Consider the following 12,548-nt stretch of genomic DNA (forward strand, 5'->3'; position numbering starts at 1 on the left):
AAAGTATTTTTTATATAACAGAGAGATAAGCAGTTTATACAGACCATTTATTAATTCATGTGGTGAGTGGTAGCAGCAAAATAAAAACGTGAACGTTGATTTGTTGCAGATGATTTTTTTGTTTGTTTATTGATAAGCAATTAGATTTAACATTTGTTTTTCAAATTGTCACTCGTTTATTTTTACTGTTTATTTTTGATGTACTATTTGTTTGTACTGATTTGAGAAACTCACTAATTTCATTAAAAAAAAACAAGCAATCCACCCTTTGATCATTAGCCTCAGTGGAAACAATGTATATGAATCTGGCATGGCAATATGCTTCACCTCGGTTTCCAAATACTGTATGTCTGATTACTTTAACACTGATGGACATTTAGAGAGACCCAAACAAATGTCCAGTCTTTAATCTTGCTTCAGTGATATTCTAAATTGTTATCTTGCCTGGTGAGCATGATGGGGTGTACACGATGCTAAGATGCATGTGGTGTGCCATAGCCACAGCTGTGAATCTTTGAGCTTCACCATAGGGGTAAACCAAATTTCTCAATTCTTTTAAAACCTTTTTTTTAAATCTTCTATTTGGAAATGTCATGACACTTCTGAAATGTCATTTCATAAATAAAGCGGATTTTGACATTATTCTGTATATCCTTCTCCAAACACCTTTTATTAAATGTAATCTTTACATTACTGAGAATCCTACACAGATTTACTCTAAAGTGTTTATTCTGTTCTAGTTTGTGTGTAAGAGTTTGTGTGTAATATGTGAAATATGCACTTCAAGACATTAAAGCAAGATATTAAGCAACATTGTTAAGATCAGTGCACATTCACATCATCACACTCCTACCACCCTGACTGTAACTAGTGGGGGTCCTGGAACACACGCTAAGGTCAGGTCAGGTGTGCTCCCAGGCTGTCAATTTCTCTAAAACACACACAAACACAATTTACATTGTATACATGTAGAATGTTTCTTTGATGCTTTATGAAATTATACAATTATGAACCATATTTGTGTTTGTTTTTTTCCAGTATTTTTTAAACAGCCTTTTTCTATGTGTTTTAGGTTTTGTCATTTTTTTGTTTGTTTTGTTTTGTCTCATGCGTGTGTGGGTTTGTATGTTTTGTATGCGCTTCAAGGTTATAGGTTTGATTTGACTTGTTTTTTTATGTAGTCACTGGTATGCTTTCACACAAAAAGCAATGTCTCACAGACTCCTGGAAGCCTCTGTGCTGGAACAGTACATATGTAATGCTACAATGAAATAAAGCATGTATATTCACTCGCTTGCCACTCATTTGCTTTTATTCATGAACTTGAGCTCATTCCCAAGTAAGAAAATTTACATATGGCATTATGTCAAGACTATTTTTAACATAACACATGCAGAATATTATTTGTTTTATTTAATCACTACATCTTGAAGATGCATAGAGTTTAGTGTAATTAATTTGTAGAGCAATGTCATGGAGAAATGTCTCCTGCTACAAATAGTGTTATGGCAAGACAAAATTGAGCATAAATAGAGACAAAGTATATTTATGTGTGAATGAAGGTGTACATAATTGACCACGTAGGATGTATACAGTAGATATGTGGCATCAGGCACAATATTTGTTTCCATGGGAACAGCAGAACGGAGGACCCTAGAGGTGATTGCTATGTTACAGCAGGAGTTGCAAGAAATCCTGCTTAAATCTCATGCTTACATTAACAGCATACATTTACAGTAAACTACAGTGGTTTCCAAAGAATCCTTCCAAGCCTTCCTTAGCGGGCATGTAACGAAAGGTTCCTGTATCCAAATGACCGTACACATCGTTTTTAGTTATGTCTTAGTCCTTCAGATTCTCCATTGGGTTCAGTTCCTTTTGTTGAGTCATTATTCCATATGTCTGACTTCACTTGCCAACTAGATTGAAAAGAGGGAAAAGAAACCTCACGTGAGTTTGATAAAGAGCAGTTAAAAAAAACCTGTGTGGGCACTTTCTATGATTTGTGTGGTTGTCTGAGGTTGCTATGGTTACTCACAGCATTTGCTGCCTTGACATTCTGCAGCTGGAAGAACACCCGGCCCCCCTCGTCAGGACAAATCATCTTCAGCTCCTCTCGGGTCATCCCGAGAAGAGAGGCGCCACTGAGCATGCTCAGACAACGCACCGTGCTGAGAGAAGAACAGGAAAAGCACAGCTCATTAGTTAATAATAGGTCAATGTTAGTCTATGATAACGAGTGTACATTTTTGTTTGGGACCAAAATGGCATCAGTCGGTGCAGCTTTGAGTAAGGCGCAGCCATCTTGTGTGGAGACAGTCTGTAAGTCGAGTTTGATAATGGACTTTGAGAACAGACTTTCTTCTCACAAGATGACAGCGACCTGAAGAAGAGCAAGGTAATGCACTGACTACACAAACAGTCTTTTTATTACCTTTTCTTTGCACAAAAATACAAATACTTCAGTTTGTCTGCAGAGACCGATAGCAGCATAGACGTGTAATGATTTTGTTTGAGCACAGTTAATGGCTGAAAAGAGCTATTTAATTTGATGTATGGAAGATGCTCCCAAAGGCCTATGTAAATGCATATTTCAGTCTTGCTCAAAACTGGACCGATTGACATGGTTTTGATCCCAAATTAAAAATGTAGCCTACACCTGTTATCATACAGAAATAAACCCTAAGTTGATGTTAGACCGGAATTTCCCTTTAATAATATTTGCACATACCAACAGAAATATACTCAATGCCTTAATTTACACTTTTATTCAAAGAAGGTCTAGGAGCTGTGCAATACCATTTACTTTATCATGTTAGTGGTTGAATACATTAAACATGTGACTGCTGTCAGTTATATGTATAGTAACCACTTACATCTTATTGAATCCCTTGTACTCCAACCAGGCCTTCACCTCTGGTGGTTTAGATTTCTTGGTCAAGTTTGGGATGGTCACCACTTGCTGTTGTTCCTGGGATGGAGAGCAATACATCAGAAGACGATCAATTGATTTTAATCTTTTTAAAGATATCAGAAAACACCCAAATGTCTAAGCTTGCTAGGGTCTCCCATGCATCCCAATTCAGTGCTAACGCTAGCCCACACAAAACTTGTTGTAATACTCAGATCTCCTTATAGACCCTGAGCAGTGGAAATATATGCCAGGCACACTATTAGTCAAAACTCAATTCATATATTCTAATGCGAGTGGAAAATATCAGTATCAATATCAGTTTTACTGCCCGTTTCATTGGAATAAAATGTGACAGCAGGTAATGCTGGCGGCCCTGTTTTTACCTCTCTCTCCTTTTTGTCTAGTGGCTCCAAGACGTTGTTTGGGACGTGTCCTACCTCTCCATTGTTATTTCGCACCTTCCACCATTGCTTGGACATGTCCAGCAGCTGTAGAGACATGGTCAGATAGATCTCAAGACACAGAGGCACTTGTTCACATATGGATTTGCAAATATCCGTGTACTTTGATGCTCTTATCAAAGAGCATCAAAGTATCTTCCTGGTGACCAGTTTCTTTTCTTTTCTGTTGTCTAGTTTTGATATCATTAGCCAAATGGTCTGCACATGTGCTCTCATCCCCTCAGTCTTAGTGCCACTTAGGTGACTCCCTTCTTAATTCACCTGGACAATTTCCCCTTTTGAGATGCTGAGCTCTCTCTGGTTCCTGGCGGTGAAGTCGAAGATCACACGCATGTAATTGGCCTCCTCCTCTCTGCAGGGAAACACAGAGGCATATGGTGGTCGGTGAGACCAACGCTTGATTAGCCACATACCTAATGACACAGCATAAATACTGGGGGAGAAGGAAGCAAACATACTCCTCATCGGGTGGGGGCTTCCATGGGGCCTGTGAAGAGAGTGGCAACACTTCAGTATGGTGGGATGATCACATTACATATCGGCTTTACTAGCAAGTTGTTTTAGATTAGATTTATTGCATCCAAATATAAGAGTGAGCATCAAGTTTTATCTAAAAAATGAAATGTCTGTTACACAGTATACAGGTATACATGTGTCTGTGCATTATTTGTGTGTATTAGGTTGTGTGTGTGTGTGAGTGTATGTGTCTGCGTGTGAGTATATGTCTCTGTGTGTGTGTGAGTATGTCTATGTGTGTGTGTGTGTGTGTTTGTGTGTGTGTGTGTGTGTGTGTGTGTGTGTGTGTGTGTGTGTGTGTGTGTGTTTGACCTGATTTAGTGGTGTCTCATTCCTGGTGTGCTGACTGGGCTGCCTGCTGATGGGACGACTGGACGATGGCGGCCGTGGCTGTGGCTGTGCCTGCGGCTGACGCTGACTCTCAGGTGTGACGTCTGGGGGTATCCAACCATCATCGAACGTCGGGAAGTACTCAGGAATCTCCTCGTCGTCGTCTGGCCACTGGGTACTGACGGGGAAAACCACACACTTGTCACGCGCAGACAGACACACACACACTGCAGGTCCCCATAGCAGCACCTTCCCTTTCCTTAGTCTGAAACCATAAACTGATTCTGTGAACTGTTAGACTAGCCCATTATATGGAGCAGAGTGTAAGTAAACACACTGGGTCTTCATCAGGTCAGAGGGAGAGCTCCAGCAGGCAGCAGAACTGCCCACCTGGTACATGAGCACACCTACACAAGTATGGAGCCAAGCACAAGCACCCAGAAGTTATCTATCTATCATAAAGGCAAAAGCTACAAAAAAATGTAAATATACACTTGTTTAGAGATGTATTGGGCCTTGTTAGCTTTTGTCTTTAATTGTGACAGAGAAGAGATCGACAGAAAATGAGTGGGAGAGAGATGGGAGTAGATTGGGAAATGACCACGGGTCAGAATCAAACATGAGTCCCCGTGGGCACTTAAAGCTGCAGTTGGCAAGTCTGACAAATTGAGGGGACTTAGCCAAAATTGTACAACTCTCACGCCCCTCCCCCACTACCACCGAGCACCCTGATTTGATGTAACGGAAGCCAGCTAGCTTAGCTGTGAGTGTGTAACGTTGGTAAACCTCACTCCCCGATGCCTCATGAGTGCTGCTGCCATGCGAGCTAGTAGCCTCAAACGTCAGGCGGATGGCGCAACAAGGCGTTCCTAAGTTTCTTGGCTTTTAGCTCAACTGTCAGCGCGATCGACTCCCGATCCGAGGTGCTGCTGTTTTGCTGTGGTTTGAGTCCGGGCGTGTGCAGGGCTGAATCACGCAGGTTCAACACAACGCAGGTTACACTGACATGTAAATCTAGTATATCTCTTCCTCCCAATGAGGGTGTTATCTGCCTGATGAGATCCTGATGGGTCCTACCTGGGGATATTCCAGGCGTCTCCCAGCGTCTGCCAGAACTGGTCCTCCTCTGTGGTGGCCTCTTCGCTCATCAGCCTGATGCTCTCCGGGATCAAGAGGGGCACGACAATGGATGGGGGCAGTTCCTCAGAGCAGTAGTTTACCAGCTGCAGCAGGGCAACCAGTAAGGTAGACCAGTCAGTTGATATCGCAATGTAAAAACTGTGTTGCTATGATAGTCAATGAACAAAATATTCAGGCAGAGTGGACAAAAATGTTACAGTATGTACCTCTGTGTAGGTCATATATTCAAGCTAGTATGCTTCCAACATCCTGACACATACTTCTGACTACAGAATTCTGCTATTCTGCTTGAACACAATAATCTGTTATAGTTGTCAAAAATACATTGTACTTCCTGTTGTATACAAAAATATATTGTATCTCCTGTCAGACTTTGGTGTACTAGAGAGAAGAGTGTTCTCTCAGCTTACATAGGTGAGGATGGAGAAGAAGACATGGACAAGGTCAGCAGCACTTGGATCGCTGATCTTCCCGTTAAGTTCTCCCTACCATTGAAAGAGAGGGGAGAGAGGGGTTCAATTGACGACGAGGGATTACACTCAGCTTTTATAAGGTTTATAGCATCAATGGAACCTACCAGAAGGTTGAAGGCAAACTTGAGTTTCTGGAAGCAGAATTCAAACTCCTCTGGGGAAGGCATGCCTGCAATAGCTTTATGAGAGAGACACACAGTGGATAAGCTCATACACTGCTCCTATGGCTTAGATATAGCCTTTTGCACACTGCCTACGGTTACCCTTACTGGTGGCGATTATAGCCCATTGTCTTCCTTGTATTTGTAAACAACTCTGTGAAATAAATAAGAATTTGAATATATGACAGCTGTATCCTGATCAGTTTATTCTCTTAGTGGACTTGCTGGGGAAGTGACCTAGGTATATGGTATAGGGTTCTCCCACCCTTGTAACTGGGAGTGGCGTACTAGTCTCTATTTAAAATATTATGCTACAGGCTACACTTTATATTTTATAACTAAAATATAAAGTATTGATTAGATATTGATAAGTGGACCAGTTTATATTGTCATTTTCATTCTTACTTTTGGCCTACGGGTGTTAGTGTAAAATCAGGTATTGGTTGTGTGTGCAATGGCTAAAATGAAATGTATGTCTCATCAGTTTCTATTGCAGCTGAAGTACTTTACCTTTGAACTTCTTTTTCTTATCCTTTTTCTTCTTTTTCTTCTCTTTTGGGGCCACGGCGACCACTATATCCATGAAGGCCTCGATGTCATTTATCAAGTGATTCAAGATGTCCTGTGGGGGGCATTCAGAGGAGAGATAAATTCTCAAGACCCTAAACCCGCAACCCCCTGTCCACTCAGGTACTTCAGACTATGTGTGTGTTAGGTGGATGCTTTACTGTCCAGCAGGTCTGACCTAATACAGGTCATTGTGCTCAGAGGAATCTGTTGTGCAACACCTAATGTTTTCTACTTCTAGTCACCAAGATGTGGTTTGTGGTTAGATGGTTTAGCACCTGAAATCTATCTAGATAGATGTACTGTATGTCTGCTTCTCTAACAGAGCTTAGAAGAGTTTCATCACAGGGTTATGTGGGGCAAAAAGTCACAAACAGCAAAAAGTCATTTTATCAATGGAATTGAAAGTCAATGAAGGTGAGTGAAATACAGACCACATTTCTCTCTTTCTCTGTGTAGGGCGGGGGGGTGGGGGTCCTTTGGGGTGGAGGGGGTGACGGCTGCCTTTGTACCGGCTCCGGTAATTTGGCAGGGGGCGTGGGTGTAGGCAATGGGCTATCATCTGCAGAAAGACAACATCAGCAATGGATGCCCCTCCTTCACTATGCCAACCAGATAAGTAGATAAGCTTCAGAAACATACATATAGTATAACATAAATCCACCCAGTCATGGTTAGCGCCTTATCAGAAGATACATTAAACTGCTGTGTGGTGCCACCTCTCAACTGCATGTCACAGCTGCTGTGCTGCTGACGTCTGTCTCAACCCTATGAAGCCTTGAGTTGTTCCTTATAATAATCTTAGTGGAACGCATTCCTTACTGTGTCTTCATCAGGAAATGGGTGCTCTTGAATTGTTCTGACGTAGATTTTTCCAGGCACACCCAGTAGGAGTGGTCTAAGTATTTTGTTGATATACAAACCAATAAACCACACGATAAAAAGAGAGCCACCTTACTGTTGTTGCACTTTATGAGCTCAGAGTCTTACTCCAACCTCATGTAATTTAACAAAGTCTGAGCTACGCTCTCTCTCTCTCTGTCTCTGTCTACACACACACTTTTTCTCCCCCTCTGTCTCTCTCTCTCTTTCTCTCTTTTTCTGTGCCTCTCAAACAAACAAACAGCTTGTCTGTTTCCAGGAGGCAGAGTCATCTTCCCCAGATAAGGTTTTATCTGCGTGTTCACCATAGTCTGGGGCGTCCCACTCCATGGGGGGCTGTTCTGGGCGATCCCACTCTACTGAAGCAGGTCCATTGTTTTGAGGGATACTATTCATCTTGGCAGCCATGATAGCTCTCAGGTTATCCCTACAACAGCAGATGGCGTCTTATTAAACATATTTGATTTCATTCATCCTGAGCACTGTGTGTCTCAAAACTTCTAGTGTCATTTCAATATCTACTGCATGTGTCAAACTTTATGTCTGGAATACGACAGTAAAAATTATGAAAACTAATACTTTTGAGATGCACAAACCATTACATCACTTATATTCATAAACTGAACAAAAAAAAGGGTATTTTATCACTTTTAACTAGTCATTTTCATTAATAGCACATTTACAGAATATTGATGACTTTGAAGCACACTGTTTTTCCTGAGGAAATTTACCTGGGTTGTCTGTTTTCTACATGGTAAACTCTTCTGTAGTTGATGGCTCTGTCTAGATTTTGTTTGATATAATCAGCCTAAATGAATAATAAAGGAAGGAACGTTTAGTTCAAGGATGTGTATATCACTTGAGTTCTTAAAGAAGGACATGTGAGTAGGTGGGCTGGTACTAATAGGCAAACACTAGGAACCTGCAAATGTGGAACCTGCGTGAAGAGAGTTTTCCAAAAAGACTTTCAAAGGTTTCTTATCTAGTAACCAGCCACAGATCACAACACACAACACTTCTATATTACACCATTGGACTGCACCAAATAGTAAAAATAGTCAGAGACGGTCCATTTTTCTGCCACTGACCCTCAGGGAATCGCTCTGGAACATGAAGACGCTGTGGCCCATCTTGCGCTCCTCCCACACGGCCACTGTCAGCAGGGAGTTATAAGTGCCGTTGTCCAGCACGGCCTGCACACCTAACACGTTACTGACCGGATGCGTCTCCAGCTCCTCCTGAGAGATGAAGAGAGAGGAGAGGAGGAGAGTTAGAGAGAGGAGAGGAGGAGGAGAGGAAGAGAGGATTAGGGGAGAGAAGGAGGAAAAGACAAGAGGGGAGGAAGTAGCAGGGAGAAGAGGTGGAAGGAGACAGACAGAAGAGATGAGGAAGAAGATGTAGAATGGTGGTCGAGGAAGGATGGAGAAAGAAATAAGTGTGAGGAATGAGGTAGAACAAGTAGGAATAAAAAGGGAGGCGAAAGGGGGATACAAAGGGAGGAGAAAACAGATTGATGTGAATGAAGACAAATGATGAGATGAAAAAGTGAAGAGGACATGACATGAACAACAAAACAGGATCTGACCTGAAATTAGGCTATCACATTATGGACTAAGACCCTACAAGACCCAACTTGGATGAAAACTTTGCCTTTCATTTTCGCTAAACTTTGAATCCATTTTGTCCAAAACTGCAGAGGGCCCCCTGCTATTCTCAGGTAAACCTGGAGTGGATTCCCACCGGTGTCAGAACAGTTCTCACCTTGGTCTCGATGTCGATGAGCTGAAGTGACCCATCCCGCACCTGCAGGAACATGTCCTGGCCCCACACACTGCCCATGGCCTCCAGCATATTCAGACGCTCGATACAATCGTCCAGATTCACGTCCCGGCCATCCATGTCACAGGTGAACAGGTGCTGGAGAGAATGTTTAAAGCATTCAGAGAATTACTAAACCATTAAGCCATACACCTAGTTTCAGTTCAACTTTTTATCTTGCGCTTTTACCCATTCATAACATGCAGTTTTTGGCCATTCCAGTCAATTTAATTATATCCTTCACATTGTCAAATAGTCTCATTTGATCAGGTCAGATGCATTGTGGGAGTTCAGTACCTCAACTCTGTACTGGAAGCGGCCCATCTGATTGTTGATGTTTTCCACATACTCTTTTCTCTGCACTGCTTAGAAGACATAAAACCCACTATTAATAACCACTGACGAATGTTTCGCAAGATAACATAACTCTCACCACTAATTTTGCTATTCACTAAAGACAATAATGATTGACTAATCTTACAATGCGTTATAAATCTTTGTCTAAAGGTTTTCATTTTCTAAAGATGATAGTAACATGTTTATGTGTGTAAAGTTATTGTTGATGTGATTGCAAGTAATAATGTCAGGTTGCTACAAAAGGAATAATATCTGGAATAAAGTTTATAATATGCTAAGAATCACAGTCATAAATCTGGTTTGTTTTGAGCAGGGGCTTACTCACAATATATGGATTTGCCACTTGGTCTGGATATATTTGACATCTGGGAAGATGTCTCCACTGAGAATCCACTGCAAAAAGCACAGCACATTAAAAAAAAAAGTCTGAAACCCACTGACAATCAACATAGAATAAAGAAAAAGAAGAACCCCATGATTACTTGGATATGACGGAGCTAGCATAACTGCTGGTGTCAAAGCTGTAAGGATCTTGGTACATCTTGGACCGTCTTTGGCCAAACACCTGTTTTAGGAGGAATGAACTCTCATGAATGGAAAGATCTGCGAAAATGAACAGCGTTGATCAAAGACTGTATGAAGCCCATTATCCATTGTCGACACTGTTACGTCTGTATTAACATCTTAATAATACTTGTGATACGCATTACACAACTCATTCATGTAAAGGGTTGTTGTCATCATCATGAACACATAGTATAAGTCCACTACAGTTAGATTAACTGAGTCAAATAAGTTCACAGAGAAGACCTCTGCTGTGGAGGAACCTTTCTTCCTTGTGTTATGTTTTTTACTGTAGTATAGCAATCCTGGTTAATAATTCAGTCAGCTTCACACATCCTCCCTAGGAAAGCATTAACAAACACATTTGACAGGGTTCTCATCAATTTCATTTTCACCTTTGAATGTATTCCCTGTTGTTTGGTTAGGGAGAGACTTTTTCCCTACATTCAGGCTTTTGAGTTAAGTGTGTTAAAACAAACTATAATGTTGATACTTTTTTTTAATCAATAGCCTATGCTGTATGTTACCTTAAGGATACTTAGCATGTCTGGGTATTAAAACACCTTCTGAAGACATTTCCTGAATTGTGTGGCTGTAACCTATACTGAATAGGCATCAGTATTGCACATACTTGGGATCTACAGAGATATTACTCACTCATTAAAGCGAGTACACTCTTGTTTTGGAATACGTCACCATTGAATACAGGGTAGCACAGAGATGCTAGAACTGTATTTCTCACCATCTGTAATAGACCTAGCATGGAAAGCACAAAGCCAATAATACTAGTGGTGAGAACACCAAAACACACAGGATATGATATTACGCATTGATCCAGCTGGGTACACTATACTGAGAGGCATACCCAGATTGATTTTAACCCCTAGACAACAGAATTATCAGTCATGATTTTACTATCACATTATTTGTCATTTAGTTGATATGCCTATTCAGAGGAACTAACAATAGCCTAGCCTACTACAGGGATAGTCCTCTTTGAGTAAGTTGGGGTTAAGTGCTTTGCTCAGGGGGACAATTGTGGCAGCTCTTGGGATGGAACTCACAACCTTCAGGTGTTTTTGAAGCCGAGATCCCTAACCACAAGACCACCACCACCACTAGAAGGTACCATTCGTTACCACCTTAATGATTCATGGCCACCTACTCTGCCCATCTATTAGATACATTCAATCAAACATTTGCACATGTGTCAAATTCAGCACAAACACTCCATGTTAATGAATGACCCAGTGTTCTATTACTTCTGAACCACCACCTAGCAACAAGCTGGAGTAGATATTATGCAAAGGGACTCAGCGTTTATGGTGCCATAAAAATAACTAAGAGACCAGAGAGTCAAGATTACTTGTGTTTTCTATGATGGCCTTCGCCTTGACGAAGGAGACTCAGATTTCAAGCTGAAATAACTATTAGGCTATATGTGGGATGCAAAAATGTGTGCTATAAACCATATAGCCCAGTGGCAATGACCAGACACGTAACGAATGGGTTGTGTTATTTGGCCTTGAATAGATACTGAATACTGTCATTACCCTGATTTAAAGCGAGACTCACAAGTACCTGCCGACATCGGTCCAAACTACATTTCATTATTCAAATACATTATCAATCAATCCACCATGTCCATATGTTTACAGGTTATATTACATTGTTTCAGAGTGTGTGTGTCACATATATCATCAACAGTCCATACATAATTACCAAAAGAATAAAAAAAGAAAACAACATTCTGATAGAAATTTTGAGAACTGGGGTACCTTTGCGAAAAGACCTCCCTTAGTCCACTTGCTCCTCTCTGTGTTGTGTTGTGAGGGTCTTCACATCATCGTTCTGAGGTCTCTTCCACTTGGATCCACACTCGCAGTACACCGCTGGAAAACTAAGGACATGAGGACTTCCTTATGATATAACGGGACAAAGTCCAGTGCCACCAATGGGTGGGTAGGGAGCGGGGGCAGAGAGAGAGAGATCCCTGGTTATATTGTAATGTTTGTGTCCTGTGGCAGATCATCAGGTAACTGTGAGGAGACTGGAATTGTATCTTCCTCTGAGCAGCTGGGAAGGGTCCATAGGTGTGTCTAGTATTCTGCTCAAAGGTTTACGAGTAGACCCTGGCCTGTACACAAGGAGCTTCACCATCCATCACTCCAGCAGGTTGGGACCTCAGCTGATAGCCCACTGACGACCACACCTACACTGATAACGTCATTTGTAGTCATGCTGTGGGCATAAATGATCCTCCTGGGAAAACTTGAATCAAGCTTCTCTACCGTCATTTGTATTTGTTTATTAGATGATGGGAACCATATGAACGACAAACACTAATCAAGAGTGTTATCAAATC

General features: G+C 41.4%; 1 protein-coding gene across 1 annotated transcript; it reads right to left on the minus strand.

Moving 5' to 3' along the window:
* Positions 1-1,446: 1,446 nt before the first annotated feature.
* eps8l3a (EPS8 signaling adaptor L3a) lies at positions 1,447-10,160 on the minus strand. Its single transcript, XM_076269162.1, has 19 exons — positions 10,102-10,160; positions 9,945-10,012; positions 9,560-9,624; positions 9,206-9,361; positions 8,533-8,682; positions 8,176-8,252; positions 7,750-7,871; positions 6,997-7,124; positions 6,506-6,617; positions 5,939-6,012; positions 5,772-5,846; positions 5,299-5,444; positions 4,204-4,399; positions 3,834-3,862; positions 3,637-3,727; positions 3,298-3,402; positions 2,877-2,971; positions 2,039-2,171; positions 1,447-1,919 (listed from the first exon to the last, which is right to left on the minus strand). Exons 1-19 carry the CDS (start codon positions 10,158-10,160, stop codon positions 1,890-1,892), a joined length of 1,911 nt encoding a protein of 636 aa, XP_076125277.1. The 3' UTR covers positions 1,447-1,889.
* Between the last annotated feature and the right edge of the window lie 2,388 nt (positions 10,161-12,548).

Source organism: Alosa pseudoharengus, unplaced genomic scaffold, assembly GCF_046254945.1.
Source record: "Alosa pseudoharengus isolate Yale_2024_CS ecotype anadromous, Long Island Sound unplaced genomic scaffold, YU_APseudo_1.1 YU_APseudo_1.1_scf_5, whole genome shotgun sequence".
NCBI classification, from domain to species: domain Eukaryota; kingdom Metazoa; phylum Chordata; class Actinopteri; order Clupeiformes; family Clupeidae; genus Alosa; species Alosa pseudoharengus.

Excerpts from the sequence above, each read along its gene's own strand:
- eps8l3a (XM_076269162.1), bottom strand. The coding sequence starts at position 10,160 with ATGTACCAAGATCCTTACAGCTTTGACACCAGCAGTTATGCTAGCTCC. Across the intron at positions 9,362-9,559 it reads GCTTCCAGTACAGAGTTGAG|CACCTGTTCACCTGTGACAT; the intron begins GTACTGAACTCC and ends CATTCTCTCCAG. Across the intron at positions 3,863-4,203 it reads ATGAGACACCACTAAATCAG|GCCCCATGGAAGCCCCCACC; the intron begins GTCAAACACACA and ends CTCTCTTCACAG.